This window comes from Mastigoproctus giganteus, chromosome 5 (assembly GCF_048544385.1).
Source record: "Mastigoproctus giganteus isolate SK-2022 chromosome 5, ASM4854438v1, whole genome shotgun sequence".
Taxonomy (NCBI): Eukaryota; Metazoa; Arthropoda; class Arachnida; order Uropygi; family Thelyphonidae; genus Mastigoproctus; species Mastigoproctus giganteus.
The window spans coordinates 222,054,394-222,070,694 of record NC_143579.1 but is presented as its reverse complement, the minus strand read 5'-3'; the positions used below and the strand labels follow the sequence as shown (position 1 = coordinate 222,070,694).

The 16,301-nt window shown below is 36.5% G+C and overlaps 1 protein-coding gene across 1 annotated transcript in view; it reads right to left on the bottom strand.

Moving 5' to 3' along the window:
- LOC150086130 (MAM and LDL-receptor class A domain-containing protein 1-like) overlaps positions 1-16,301 on the bottom strand; it is a 77,090-nt gene that overhangs the window by 33,630 nt on the left and 27,159 nt on the right. The window contains exons 2-3 of the mRNA XM_090373734.1: positions 9,116-9,248; positions 6,149-6,188 (exon numbers count right to left, since the gene is read on the bottom strand). Of these exons, the coding sequence (XP_090229860.1) occupies positions 6,149-6,188; positions 9,116-9,238 (163 nt within the window). The 5' untranslated portion in view covers positions 9,239-9,248. The remainder of the gene's footprint in view (positions 1-6,148; positions 6,189-9,115; positions 9,249-16,301) is intronic.

Sequence of the window (16,301 nt, the reverse complement as noted above, 5' to 3'; positions counted from 1 at the left end):
AAGCACTGAAAGGTGAATTTGGTCAGATACGACAGAAAGATATTCATTGAAGGTAACACGACCTTCTAACGGTATGAGGGAAAGCCAGTCCGTACCAAAAGAACGTATCCCATCTCATGATACCACCTCCAGCAGATTTAATGGTCGACACGAGACAGTCTATTGCAGGGCTCCAATGGATAATGAAAACAGGGGTGACCGAATACGAATTTTCGTTAGTTATCATCCCAACACTCAAACAACGACGTTTTGGTTTTTCTTTCTTTTTTTTTTTTTGGTTGACTGCTACGAAGTGGTATGGATGAATCTGGATGCTGCTATACTATCAAATTAACATTAATTGTTTAAATTAATTCTTTATAACTGGAGTAAGAAAATAATTAATCATATGCTGTATATATTGGTATAACCAGTTTGGAGCAATAGATCTGGGCTCGAAGCCTCACTGCAAATAAATATACTTTCTGAAACTTTTTGTGAAAGTTTCAGAAAGTGTTTCTGAAACTTTTTTTGGAGGTTCATGTAAGCTCGTTGATTACACGAACCTCTCCCCTCCTCAGAAACAGGAAATAGATATTTTAATACTGAAGTAATAAATAAAATGTGAAGCGCTTGTTAAAAACATTAGATATCGGTGTTTTTATTTTACCTCTTTTTGTGAGTTTTAATCATCATAGCTATACATTTAAATAATGAGGAAGCTGAAATACTCGAAGTTCTGTGTATATTAACACAGATTTTGTAGGAACTGTATCTTCCATCTTAGACGATCTCAACCTAAAATTTCCTTCTAATCCTAAAAATTAAAATCTAAGGGTAAGTGAGCAAAAACAGGTGTGGCGCGAATAAGGTGAACAAAGCACATCTTGAGAAAGGAAGAAAAGGAACCATATTATCAAGCGACAAAAATGAAATTAGAGAGAGAGAGAATGCTCCCATCTCGGCGTCCCAGAATGGGAAGATCCAACACATGAATATTCAGAAGATTTACCGGGAACTGGAGTAAAGAAAGAAAGAAGAAGCCGAAGAACACGAACTTAAACCCAAAGTGACTGATCGCATGATAGTCTGACAAAGAGCCACTAGAAAGGTGAGGTAAAAATCCCATCAATCTGTCCATCTCCTTTCATATATAATTACAAAAATACTAGACCCGCTTCCGTTGTTAAATCAGTGGGTTCCACGGTGCAACGCGTCACAATTAATCAAGTAAAATACCATTATTAAGTTTACCAGTAATGCGTTATTTACTGAACGGATCAATAAATGCTATATTATTACGAGCCCGAAACTTTAAAATTACGGAGATTTATTGAAAAACATGTACTTGCATCGCAAAAATAAACTGTTCCCTGAAATAGCATTGGCCTTCTCCTTCCCACTATTAAGCAATGGAACATTCCAATTCAAGTCACATTCCTGCACACTGTCCTACCAGGAGTCTGGATTACCCCTCCAGTCTGAGGACGCTATTGTCCAATAATTAAACATTTCCAGGTTAACAACTGGACAATATTCTGAAGAAACTGAAGCCTAGAAGCGAACCGTGTGCTCAAGAAACGACCAGGTAGACTGATAGGCGCTGAAGCACCATATTTCCTCATCTCATCACACATCGGTCCTGTGGAGCGAGGAGCTACAGTACACGCTCTTTCTGGTTGACGGACAAGTTTCGGTATAGGGGATTCCGGGAAAACGCTTACTACCTGAGTGTGTTGTCTCGAATGTGAAGGTGGGATGAATTTAGATTGAAAGATTTATCCTGATTTTTCATTCACACATTGCCATCATAGAATCTTCAGGTGTGACGTATGTATAATAAAATATGTACGTGATGCCACTTTCTTCTAGAAAACGTCTCACACTTATGCTCTGCATCTTGATTTTAGAATTGAAAATGTGGAAATCTCAGTGGGCAAATATGCAGTTATTAATAAACCATGCATTAATGCATGGTTTATTAATAACTACTCATGACTTCTGGCAGCATAGCGTAAAGAGAGGTAACTCGAGTATGAAATAAAAAAATAAAAAAGTCGAATTTCTCTTTGTCCAATTTTAATGAAATTTGGGATGGCCTGACAAAAGTTTCTAAAATAGTCAAATACAAAACTTCATGAGAATCTGTACACTGGTCGTTCAGCTGTTATGTACGTACTAATGGTTGACATAGTAGTAGTAGTAGTAGTAATCGAGGCATCACACGCCTCCTATTCGTGGCATTATGATGCTACATAATGCCTCGAATGGAGGCATTGTGTAGCATCAGTCAAAAAAAAAAAAACAATTTCACATATCTATTCCCTCTAAAATTTGTCCAGTTCCTCATTGAATTTATTTAAACTATCAACTTCCACAACGACAGATGGAAGTTTGTTCCAGCAATTAACCACCCGCTGGCTAAAGGCAAATTTGCAATACATCTATTCTACAGCTGTCTTTCCTCAATTTGAATTTATGCCCCCTCAGGTTCGTAATCTGAGCACGAGGACGAATCCCATCAGAATTCAGCATGCTCAACTCATTGAAGGCCTTATAATCTCGCAGGTGCCTAGTATCCAACCGCTGCAATTTGCAGAACTTAAGCCTTTCTTGGTAAGAGGACCCCTTCGTTCCCCTCGCCAATCTTGTTGCCCTTCTCTGTATATTGTACAGAGAAGAGCAACTTCTCTGTATATCTGCATACGCTCAAGCAACTTTACATCATTCCTAAAATGAGGCCTCCAGACCTGTATGCATTACTCAAGGCGTAGCCTGACCATTGCCTTATACAGAAGGATAATCACTCCTTTTCCCTACTAGCAAAATTCCTGTATCATTGACAATACCCTATGATCTGCTATGGAAGCCTGTCTGCATTGCTCAGAAAACTTCATATCTGACTGCACAATTACTCCCAGATCTTTTTCATTTTCTACCACCTTAAGTGTAGTACCAAACAGTTGGTACGACATGCTTAAAGACTGCGCTTTACGTGTTTCCGAACAGTTCCTAAAAGTAACAAGTATATTTGTTTTAGAAAAATACGAATAATAAAAATAACAATTAAAAATTGGCAAACTCATCTATATTTAAATATTTTAAAAATAGCTGAACATGAACGATTATGTAAAAAAATAGACGGCTCTTCTTGGCGATAGTTAAACATGAAAGCTGTGATGGCTATTGCTCTTTTTGCATTTTGTGCTGCAATTTAGTATTAGTGACGTCAAATGATACAAGGAAGCGGGCATTTTTTGCATCAGCCAAAATAAATAGATAAATAAAATACAAAATAATAATAATAACTAAAAAGAGAATAAAAAATTTCCTCTTATTTTCCAGGCGGCCGAGACCAGTAGCGCTTATAAATCCATCGTAACTGTATACATATTGATTTATCAATGGCAACTGGATTTTTAGGGCCACAGTCAAAATGAACGGTTTTTTGGACATCGAACCTGAATCTTCCTTATCCGTTACTCAGTGGCTGCGCATGCGAGCCACTGGGTAAGGGATGGCCAAGGATCAGACTCACTGCCTCTGCCACTTTGAGAGGTAACTTACTCCAGTATTTGACAACCCGTTGCTCATAGATGAACTTCAAAGAGATTCAATATTCTGTTATTCTCTGGGGGTTTTATATTTGCGCCGTCTGGTTCCTATCTCACTACTAGGTAGAACAGACCTGCTTCATTCCTTTTACTCAAGACTTTCAGCGCTTCATACAGTCAATCAAATCTCCCCCTTAGATACTAAGTGTCAAAATTCGCAGTCCACATAAAGTTTAATGACTACTTTATGGTAATGTACCAGATTGGTCTGGTATAGCCTTCCCCTAACGAACTCTTGATGGGATTTATTGAGAATACTAATCTTCTCGAGATGGTCATCAATAGAATCAGTAAGCAGACTCCATGATCTTTCTTACCACAGAAGTTAAACTCACTGTCGTATACGGTTACCAAACTTCTCTTTGGCACCATTGGATTGGGGAGACATTAGTACTTCTCCAGTCCAAGGGAATCTTCCTGTAGTATAATAACACTCATTAACATTCCGAATGGTTTGACGCACTCAGATGCAGCTTTTTTTTTTTTTAATTAAAACGAATATACGAGGTGACAATAGTTTCTGTACTGGTACTGTAGTGGTCATGTTCGATGAGTTTAAAAATAAAAAAAGTGGTATATTGTAGTTAGAACTTCCTCCAACACGTGGCGATACAGAGATTGTTCAATGAGCTGACAGGTTGCAAGTAACAACCAGTTTTGTTAGTAGCGTTAACATTTTGTGTCACGATTTTGCAATGGAGCAACGAACGAATATCAAATTTTGCTTTAAACTGGAAAAATTTGCAACAGAAACGTATGAAATGTTAAAAACTGTTTATGGTGATCATGAAAAGTTAAGTTGTACCAGTGTGTTTGAATGGTATAAGCGATTCAAAGACGGACGTGAGGATGTTCACGATGATCCAAGAAGTGGGTGTCAGTCAACCTCTCGAAATGAGGACAGAGTTGAAAATGTTCAGGAAATTGTGGCAAGAGATCGTCGTTTGACCACAGAATAATGGCTGATTGAATATGAATAAGGAGAAGATTTTCTCCTTATTCATATTCAAGGTCCGTGCAAAATTTTTGCCGCACACCCTCACGGATGAGCAGAAGCAATGAACAGGGTCATCATGAGAAGACTTCATCCAGATTTGCCAAGACAATTCTAATTTCCTCTACTGTATCGTCACTGGACGAGTGTTGGGTGTTTCAGTACGACTCAGAGACGAAGCGTCAGACCATGCAGTGGCCTTCATCACCAAGACCCAAAAAGTTTAGTTTACAGAAATTCAGGATCAAGACGACTGATAATGTTTTTTGATAACCAGGGTGGGATTCACAAGGAATTTTACCCGGAAGGGAAGAGAGTCAGTGCTGCATTCTGAGCACATGTGCTTCAAAGACTGTTGAGGGCGTTTTCCGGATAAGCCGCAATTTCGAAAGAAAGGCTGCTGGTTCTTGATGAACGACAAAGCCCCCGCCCACCGCACTTGCTGTGGAGACATTTCTGAAGAAACATGGCACTCTACAGATTAACTGTCAACCCTACTCCTCCGATCTAGCACTAGAAGACCTCCTCTTTCCCAAGGTAAAAACTACACTCGAAGAAAATAGATTTCAGGGCGTTGATGACATAAAGAAAAACATAACCGTCAAACTGAACATCATCTCTTTGGAAACCATCATTGACTCTTTTCAGAAACTTTTAGAACGGTATAAGAAGTGCATTCAATCAGATGGTGATTACTTTGAATAAAATTAAAACCATTTTTGAGCTACTTCACTTTGTGTTTTTATTGCACTAGTCCGGGAATTTTATTGCCACAACTCATATACCGATCTTCTCCTGAAGCCTTGTCCTTTATTCTAGTTAACTTTTATAACAAACGCTTCTCTCTCAGTTTTAATACACAAGACAAATAATTATCATTGTAATTATTATGGGCTCCCAGATAATTTAATATTTATAGTGTCATGCAAATATCATAAATTACATAAATCACATTAAAATATAAATAAGCTTTATACACTAATATTATATAGTAGTGGTTTACAGGCTTTTTCAAATACTGTATATCTCCCTGTGTCTTAAATTTTAAGCGCATAAACCCATTTAATATTTTCTTTTTTAATGTTTCTGGTTATGTGCTATGCAAAAATGTTACGTATAATTAAAAATAAATCATAACGTAAATAATAATTAATGATAATGAAATAATTGATTTCATTTAATATAATTAATAGAAAAAATTAATAATTTTTAAATATTTTTTCTCACTCATTTTACGACCCTTTTAAGTACTGCTGGTTGACAACCACCTCAATATACTATTAGTGACAAAAAAAAAAAAATAATAATAATAAAAAAATAAAAAAAATACAAAAAAAATAAAAAAAAAAACTAAACGAATTTCTCTAAATAACATGCAAATAAAATTTTACGAAATAAATTGCTATTTAAATAAATTTTAAAAATTTAACTGAAATGAATAACTATAATATCTATTCTTTAAAATTTATTTTTAAAATAATTATAAATCAAGTAGAAATTGCTTTAGGATATATATTTACGTTTTTTATTTTTAACACAGTGATCGGTAATATATACTCACTTTCGGGTTCATAATCTGATGCCTGTCGTCTGTTTCTTTGCTGGAACATTTAAATATTAAGTGGCCTATATCATGATTGCAATGAAAGAATACTGATAAACTTATCCTAGACATTAAATTATCAGTTACTATACCTGCTCACTTAAAATAAGAAACACGAAATATATGATTTTCAACTTTAAGACTTCGTCCATGGCGTACATTTTATGAGATTATAAATACATTCAGCGCCACCTAAAGCCCAATTGCATTTACATAAAATAACGTATTATTTGTTTATCTCCATAAAAAGTTTAAAAATATTGCTATTTTTATTTTGTCGAAGAGACAAAAATCTTTAAAAAATATATATATATATATATATACTGAAAATTTTCAAGAATGCTTCACTAATTATCTTTATTGAAACTATTTTGAAGCCGAAAATTTTTAATTGCAAAGTTTTAATTCTAAAATATTTATTATTTAAGTACCACTGGAGATTATTTTTTATAGAGATTATTAAGTACGGCTGGAGATTATTTTATAGCGATTATGTTTTTTTTTTAAATAAATGTTTGATTTATTTAGTTAACGCAGGTCTACAATTACTGCAGACATTAAAAATATATATATTTCAGAGTTGTTTTCTATTATACCAAGCGGGGCCAGATTAAAAAACTCCTAGACTATCCAAACAGCCCGTTTAGGGGCCAGCCCAAACTTTATCAAAAAAAACGTAAAATATATATATATATATATATATATATATATATATATATATATATACACACTTAAAAAATCTTGTATTCGTAAATAAATCTTTTTATGCAATTAATCGCGAATTTTTGTGTTTGAAGACTCTTGAACACCAAATCCAATCAGTATGTAGTAGTAGTAGTAGTAGCAGTGGCATTTGATGCAAGAAAGCAAGTGTATGAGCTTATGCAGCATCAGCCAAAAAAAAAAAAAAAAAAATCACACCATTCCCTCCAAATGCCTGTCCAGTTCCTCCTTAAATTTATTCAACCTATCAACTTCCACAACGACAGATGGAAGTTTGTTCCAGCAATTAACCACCCGCTGGCTAAAGGCAAATTTCCGCACATCTAATCTACATCTGTCTTTTCTTAATTTGAATTTATGCCCCCTTAGGTTCGTAATCTGAACAAGTGGAAGAATCCCATCAGAATTCAGCGTGCTGAACCCATTCAAGGCCTTATACACCTCAATTAGATCACCGCGCAGGTGCCTAGTCTCCAGCCACTGCAATTTGCAGAACTTAAGCCTCTCTTGGTAAGAGGATCCCTTCATTCCCCTCGCCAATCTTGTTGCCCTTCTCTGTACACGCTCAAGTAAATCTACATCCTTCCTAAAATGAGGCCTCCAGACCTGTACGCAGTACTCAAGGCGTGGCCTGACCATTGCCTTATACAGAGGGATAATCACCTCCTTATGAATTATGCAGTTTTAAAAATTCTAGATGTTTGAAAGTTTGTCTACCAAACGTCCTAGATTGTGAAGAAGCGATCGTTTTCACGCGTTTTTTTTTTTTCGCTTATACGCCCTTTAAATAAATTTTAGCACATGATTTATGTGATTTGGCTGCTTTATAATTGGCCAAGACATGGCAGATGGACCACGTTCTCCAGATCTGTCAAATATTTAGCTATAGATATTTTATAATTTGGGAGGGTACGCATATTTAGTATTTTGTTCCTGGCGTAAAAACACCTATTTATGACTTTGTTGATCAATTATTTTATCTGTAACTAGATTTTCTCCTGTTGGCCTCGACAATAAGCATTGTTTTGAAAATAGTTTCGGTCATAGAAATTCTTTATTAATTTCAGTTTCAGACTGGTAATATTTCTCCAGACTGGTAAATATAAGTATATTCTTAATGCAATCTCAATATCTGGAAATAGCTGTGTTTCTCTGAGATTAGCAAATAATGCAGTAAAGTCCAATTTATCAATTTCAAACGATATAGCCCATTACGATTAATTCTTTTTTCGATTCTTTCGACTAATTTTTTCAAATCTACATCAACGTTTTACCAAAAATTTCGACTATTGAAACTTCTTATCAGGAAAAAAACATATATTTTATAATTTTACACTATTCTTTGAGAAATGAGATAAACTCAGAGTAATTAACATTTTAATGAAAATATTTACTCTGAAATCAATCTTTCATCACACCCATTTAGATGCAGCAAAGATAGTAAAGAAATTGCAAATTCTGGGTCTCACCTCTCAAAATTTCGAACGCCCTCCCTCCCGTGCTATTTATCAATCACAAAGCCAACTGACAGAGCACTCTAAATCTGCAGCCTTCTTCACGAGGGAGGACCTGGCGGTATTATACTTTTGCTGTTGTCTGTTTTATATTTGTATTTGTATTAGTAATGGCCATAGGGTGCAAGGAAGCTTAAAGCTTATGCTGCACCAGCCAAAAAAAAAAAAGAAGAAGAAAATAATAATAAAATAAATAATTAATAAACAATAAAAGGAAACAGACAACCTATGTATTTTCCTCCTCCTGTAGGTAACCATCCAGCTGACCTTTCAATTTCACCAAACTATCAGTCTCAACCACCCATGTAGGTAACTTATTCCAGCAATTTATTTTTTTATTTTACTTTACTTTTCCTTTATCTCGAAATGTTGGTTCAAAATCTTCTCCAGAGAATTATGTTAACATTTCCTTTCCCATTTAATAAAACTCTTGAAAATATTTTCAGTACGTTTACTCGATACATAATCCGTAACTTCCTGAAGTTCACCATTGAGGCTCTGTAGGGTACACCAACCCCATTTTTTGTCTGGGTCTCACGCACAAATGTCTTACACACATTTGTGTAATAATTAATCAGGTCCTGATTTCATGCAACCATTATTCGAAACGAAATTACGATATAAGATAATAGCAGGAAATACACCAGGAAAACTCGCAAAACAAATCAGAAGGGCTGGATTTACTTACCAATAGTTCTTTAGTTGCTATGGCGTTATTGACTGGACTTTTCTCTGTGAAATTTAATAAAATACCTGCCCTACACAATGTCAAGAAAACAGCATGAAGAGTACAGAGTTGAATTACAGCCATCGTAAGGATTCTGCAAAAATAACAAAATGATCAAGTAAATTAATCTTGTGTACTTAAATAACTAGTAGTAAAACTAGTACAGTATTTTACTATATCAGTAATATAGTAATATCATCAAATATCTGATATTCTCAAATGCGAAACATACCTAAGGTTATTAGTCCTTTTAAAAGAACATTTTTGCTAGAAATCTCGGAATTAGAAAACTGAATGCTATAGCTTTCAGAATCATTATTATAAATATTATAGTAATGGATTCTTCTGGACTTAATGGACTGAATTGTGTTTAAATGCCTACAAGCATCTTAACAAATATAATAATTAATTTCAATAAATTGTCATATTTGAAAAATTTATGTTCTGCAGTAATTTATTACTAAAATTTCCTATTTTCACTTTGGTACCGAAAGTAATCAGGAAGAGATGTCGAGAAGATTAACATTTTCCCTAAATAGTCTTAAAAGCTATTTCATGCTGAAGACATATAACCAGATGACATGAACAATTATAGTCAGTGGATTCTCATTTATAACTGAAATTCTTTTAATCTACCAGCATTTCTGATGGTTTCTGAATATCACTTCCTATCGGAGAGTTATTAAAACACAATGCAGGTTCTGGCAAACTGAGACCAAACACCATTAACTAGATTAACCACAGTTGGGTAAACAGGGTCTCTACGGACATTGCATTCTGATAAGTGTCCAGTCATTATAGTTATTGAATTGTAATTGGGCTGAACATATTACACACTAACCACCAGAATGGCGCTTAAGGTTGTAAATTAATTTCAGTGAGACAAATTTGAAGTAATTATATTTAGTTCTCCAACGGTTTAGCAGAGGGCGCTACAACTGGTTAGAGGTTATTTTTAAAAATATTCCTTGCAAATAAGTTATGTTTGTATTATTAGTTTAGTGCGGAGACTATAAAATGTATATTTTACAATCCGTTATACTGTTGTAATCTAATATACACGACGTTCATCGTGTAAATTACATGATGTTCCTGCGCCAGTTTGCATGTTGTACCTACCACACCAAGTAGAAAATGGGAATGGGTTCGAATCCCATCTCCACAGTTGGAAATTTTATCCGCATTTTTTTTCAAAACGTGCCCGAGTTCGTTCATGTTATGCTAAAGTTTAAACTTTTGGAAACGAATTTTTTGTCTGGCAAGACGGAAAAACTTATCACAGAGTATCCCATTACGAAAGCAATACGTTGATGCCTCATGGTATATGTTAAGCTCCAAAGAAACTGAAGATATGATGCGCCAGTATCTGTAAATTGCGTTGTGTGCTGTAGCTGATTTTCCTTGTTGCTAGATGAAAAACCCGTTTCCTGGAGATAAAACATGTAATCCTTGCTTGAGACAGACTAACTCAGCAAAATTGTGAAAAAAGCCCCTAAAAACTTCCCTTGTCATTGACGAGATTCGAAACCAAGCCTTTTCCAACCGCTGTGGTAAGGATAGTGATTATATCCGGTATGCTACCTGCGAGGGCTCTGACTCATCGTAGCCTTAGTTTCTTTGGCGCATAACTCACATCAACACCACTGCATGTTGTGCGAGCTGGAAAACCCGGAAAATCTCAACGGGAATCTACTCCCTCCCGAGATCAACTAACTTTTTAAGGGTTTCCTCTTTTAAAAAAAAGGGAAATTTATTATTTTATAATAATCATAAAAGTACTCAGAGTGAAACTTTTAGTGCCCGATTTTTGGTCTTCCTTTTATTTGCATAAATTTACTCACGTTCACTTTATTTTTTTTTTTAAAATTAGGTCAGTGCTCGGTTTTCTTCCATAACTTTTCTCTTCGAAAATATGCAGATGTGATTCATAAAAAATTCCATTTTAAAATATTCAGACAATTAAACCATAATTAAATAGAGCATCATTTTATTACCAGGTGGTGTCTTTTTCGAACCACGATTTAATTCTTATATCAAGTATAATTTCGTTTTTCAATATGTCTAAGTAACTTTGTGCTATTTCTGTTGGATTAAAGAAATTGGGGGCTTCCAAATAAGTCCGGATTAAATGTCACCCTACACTCTTTGGCGTACTGAGATTCCTCTGAGAATGGAAGAGAGATATTTATTAACACGTTTCATTTGAAAGTAGCTGCATAAGCAAATTGATGCTATTGGGATGCTCGAAACTTTCCAACCACTAGGTATACCACTCTTATGAAATTTTAATGGGTTTACTGTATATTTATATCTAACTTTGTAATAAGGTTTTAAGTAGCTTTGGCAACTTCCAGAAACCGTATGTAAGAGGCAAGCAAAACGGTGTTCCTCAAATGTGTACACATCTTTATGCGACACCCTTCATATTTAAAATTGATTTTCATATACTTTTTTATAAAATTAAAGCTAATTTTATAAAAATTTAACAGAATAATCTTTTAGTCTATATTTTGTGTCTATATGTGGAATCCAGATATACACACATTTCTGTCTTCTGCTTCATTTTCGCTTGACAGACGACACGATGTGTTGATAACGTAACCATAGCAACATACTGGTAATGCTGTAATCCAGCAATTCCAACAATCGTCTGATCTATGAAATAGCGAGATAAAGAGCGAATATTTCTTAGAACGTGTCAAAGCAAATTACGAGATTGTGTAATGGAAACTCGACAACGAGCTCTGAATTCCTCACGACGTCTTCTTCCTTAACCTCCACCACCTTTTTACCTCCTGTAGGAAAGACACGAAACATCGATTCTTTATTTTAATTTATTTTTCCCTCTAATGTCCAGCCCAGAAACTATAGCCACATTCTTCTTTCATACTACCCGTACTGTCTGGGTTTGCTTTCCACAGGAACAACAAGAAGTTTAATAAAATTTTTTTATATCGTGTTGGCGTTAGGCAAAGAACTATTCTCTTGAAAAACAGCGAAAGACGATAGATGAAACCATATTATAATGCGCTGATTCAATTCAAAAACCAAATTCAGCCAGGAGCTCCGACTTGAAATCAACCGAACCCCGTTGGATGTCACGGACCATCCACACAGGATGAGTTTCAACCCACCCAAATCCCCAACCGAACTTGCATGGGCGTTCAAAAATACAGTAACAAAGAACTGGTGCAATCCTCTTCTGCAGAGTGTCCACGACTAGATGCAAGTTGATATAGTCATTGTCCTGCACTCCAACGCGTCTGTACTCCAGAGACGTTAATTCACCTCATCCCACAGACGCTCAATTGGATTGAGATCTGGTAACTGGGGAAGCTCACCTCAGCAGGATGAATTCACTCTTGTGTTCCAGAAACCAGTTCTGTACAATTGTGGCCTTGATATATATGATGCGTTATCCTGTTGAAAGAACCCATGTTGCTCAGTAGAGCAACATGGGTTCTTCCATACAGTAGTATGGACAAGAGGCCAGATGAACAACAGAACATAACCGTACACAATATGACGCAAACCATACAATTACACACCCTATCTGGCCTTCACAAAGTTTGTATTATGCCACACAGTTATATCACGGAGTTGAGGGAACCCCAAAGCCGCAACACTATACTCCGTAACCATACTTGTATTTTTCCGAGTCGGCTGTGTTACCCCCCCCATCCATGACGAGTTTTCTTTCTGAAATTCCTCTTTGGTTACTACTGTTGTACTCAGTTGTTATTTGGCTGTTTGCAGCTTGTATCTTACTGCACGAGTCTTGTTCGCCTCCGATGACCTCTCGCATCAACCAGCTGTTTCGGAACATAGAATAACGTTGGGTGGATGTTTTTTGGTCATTGGGCCAATTCGATGTTGGAAATACAGTCTTACGTGAAAACTCCAGCAGGGTTGTAGTTTCCAAGATACTCATACCGGCACGTTTGACGCCGACTACTATACCACATTCAAAGTATCTTAAATCTTTATTCTTGCCCATTCTTGTACTGAATTGTGCACATACAGTACATCCCTATATCTGCTCACCTGTTTTATATGGCATGGATCAAACACGTGATACATTTACTGAAGGAGCCCTCCATTTCATGAAAACGTAAATTTAATAAAGTGGCTGCTCAGTTTATACCGACTCGTACATAAAGGGCCTGTTTAAAAGTGTATATAGTGATTCTTCATAACCTTTACTAAGGGCGATTTACATCTTATGCGGACTAAAAGAAACTCAGAATAATCTACGCAGTTGAAAACCATACTCCTTCTACCTGAGATGTGCTGAGTTCCAATTGAAGAGCCCTTTAGAGATTTCATTTGTCTAATGATGGCACTCCAAACTCAGCAATCTTAAACAAGTGAAAAGTAACGAACCTACCATACTGTTGCTGTAACGGTTTGATCCAAACTGGTACCGTTTGTTTGTATGAATTTTCACCCATGTGTATTACATTCATAAATCTGTACGAAAAATTTGTTTCCTGGAAAAAAAATCTTGCTGTCCTAGCCTGAGACCAACTAATTCAGCTACCGAGTGAAAAAAACCCCTAAAAATTCCTCGTGTCATTGACGGAATTCAAAACTGGGCATTTTCCACCCAGTGTGGGAAGCATGTTGGTTATAACCACTGTGCTACCCGCGAGGACAGTTAAAAAAAAGAGTACTGAAAACAATAGAAATGGAATTATTATGGACTTACAAATAACTACTCCTTTGTCTTAGATTGCTGTTGCAATATTTTGGTAGGTCAGTGTATATATTTCTTTCTTTACTGAAAGAAATATACACTTCTTTATTCATTTTATAACAGTACTAACGAGTACAGCCATAAAATGAAAGTATTAAAAATTAATGTTTTTTATCCCTTTTTTGGTAGAATATAAAATGTCAAGTAGATAGATCGACAAGTTCTATCTAGCTATCTTCTATTTATCTATCTAATAGAAGGAATAAACAGCTTGTAATAGTTCATTAACCTCTAAATTTTCGTGAATTTTTGGATTCAACCTTGCCTCGAAAAACTTCTATGAATTGGACAAAAAGGTTTACTGCCACGCGACCTAGAAATAGTCACTGGTTTAGACATCCTGTACAGAATTGTGTACGTTTAAATGTTACATTTGGTATTGTATGATGCGAATGATCTATGGATGCCACTTAAACCACAGATAAATGCTACTCATCGGAAAGGCGAATGACCGAGAAGCATGTCATCATAAAGTGGGCCAGTAGCTAATTGTCAGGCATGGAGTCATTTGTGGCGACATTCATTTAAAAATCACCACATGTACCCATGAGCTACCGCTGTAAAATTGTTATGGTAATATCATAAGTGAGAAAGATATCTGAAGAATTAATTGATTAACTGGACCTTTCCCTAAAAGGTGTTTTGCTGTTCTTGATGTATTATTACATGCCATGATAAGAATAAAGCGACTGTTATCATATATGGAAGTTAAGCAACAAAAGGGAGTATAAAACAGCTAATCAGTGAGAAGATTGTGTTCCCATAATGCTTTGGAAATTGCTTTTATGGGTAGCGCAGTTGATAGGATCACCGTCCTCCCCACACCGGGTGGAAAAGATCTGAGTTCGAGTTTGTCGATGACGTGAAGAATTTTTATGAGCCTTTTTCATAACGTGACTGAGTTTGTTGGTCTCAGGCGAGGGTAGCATGGTTTTTTCTCCTGGAAACTCAGGTTTTTCGGCCTCAGAACACCAACAAAAAGAACTTGTTGGTGTTCTGAACAAAAAGGATTTTACGAGGATTGCGTATCTGAATATTCAAGGTTTTGCCCATCACAAAAAAAAAATTGTTCTAAATAGGGAATGAGCACATGAATTGCATTTTACTGAAATTTAAGTTAATTCAGATGAGTTTCTGCCACGAAGACAAATGGAAGGAGGGAAGGAAGGGGTGGATTGCCTTTAAATCTGTCACGATATTAATATTAATTGGCACTTATAAATTGGCGTATAGTTGTTTTCAGTATTGCTCAAAGCGTTTTACTTGACCTGTATATGGAAGATCCACTCTGAGGAGGTGCCAGTGTTTCCTGTTAGTTATCAAAGTTTGTAAGTTTATTTCCATGCGCTGCAGAGCTTGTATTTTGGTGGTGACTGAGCTAGTAAGAACCGATCACAGAGGTGGAGGCGGTTCTGTTTTAATATGAGTGTGGAACTTGCTCTAAAAGAGGGAGGAGGAATGTGCCAATCACAATATCCTATACAATAGGGACATTTATTAAACCTATTAAAATTCTTATTGTCATCATCGTGCGCCTCATTTTGATGAGGTTTGGCAAACTTTGGTATATTTAGCTGTTGGTCCATGGCGGTGGTTCGAGTGTGGGGAGGTAGGCGCGTCTTGTGGTGGCTCTCGCTCATTTTCAAGTGCAGATTCGGTCCCAAATACTGATTTATGCAGAGAAGGAGATTCTGAGGCCGAGATTTCTGTAGCATACAACATTTCGGGATACATTGAAATTTGCATGTAGATTTTGTTCGGTTAGGTGTTTTAAGCGGCAAAGTAGCTGAAGCTATAAGGCATCAATGTATAGTGTTTCCAATGTGCACTGAGTGGACAGAAATCGTGGGATACCTACCTAGTAACGGGTAGGCCTACCTTTCGTCCAGATAAGGACGGTCACTAAGCGAGGCATTGAGTCCACTAGTTCACGAAAGCGTTCCACAGGTATTTCCATCCATGCTTGCTACACCGCTGTTCATAATTTCTTTCATTGCTGGATGGAGGATCCAAAGCTCGAACGGACTTTTCCACAGCATCCCAAAGACGCTCCACAGGGTTCGTGTCCTGTGAAAGGGAAGGCCATTCAATGGTGGTAAAATCTGCAGTATTCTCTTCGAACCATGTTCTAGTCACCATGGGGAGGCTCTGTGGGAGGCGCATTGTCCTGTTGAAAGGGTCCATTTCCTGTGGGTACACGATGGCCGTGAAGGGATGCAGATGGTCTGCAAGGATGGACACATAACCTGGACCGTTCAGAGATGCGTCTAGACGTACCAGAGGTCCCAGCGTGTGCCAGTTGAACACGCCCCAGACCATTACAGATCGACCGTCCGCCTGCCTGAACAGTTCCTTGTTGACATGACGGGTGCATAGCTTCGTGAGGTTTCC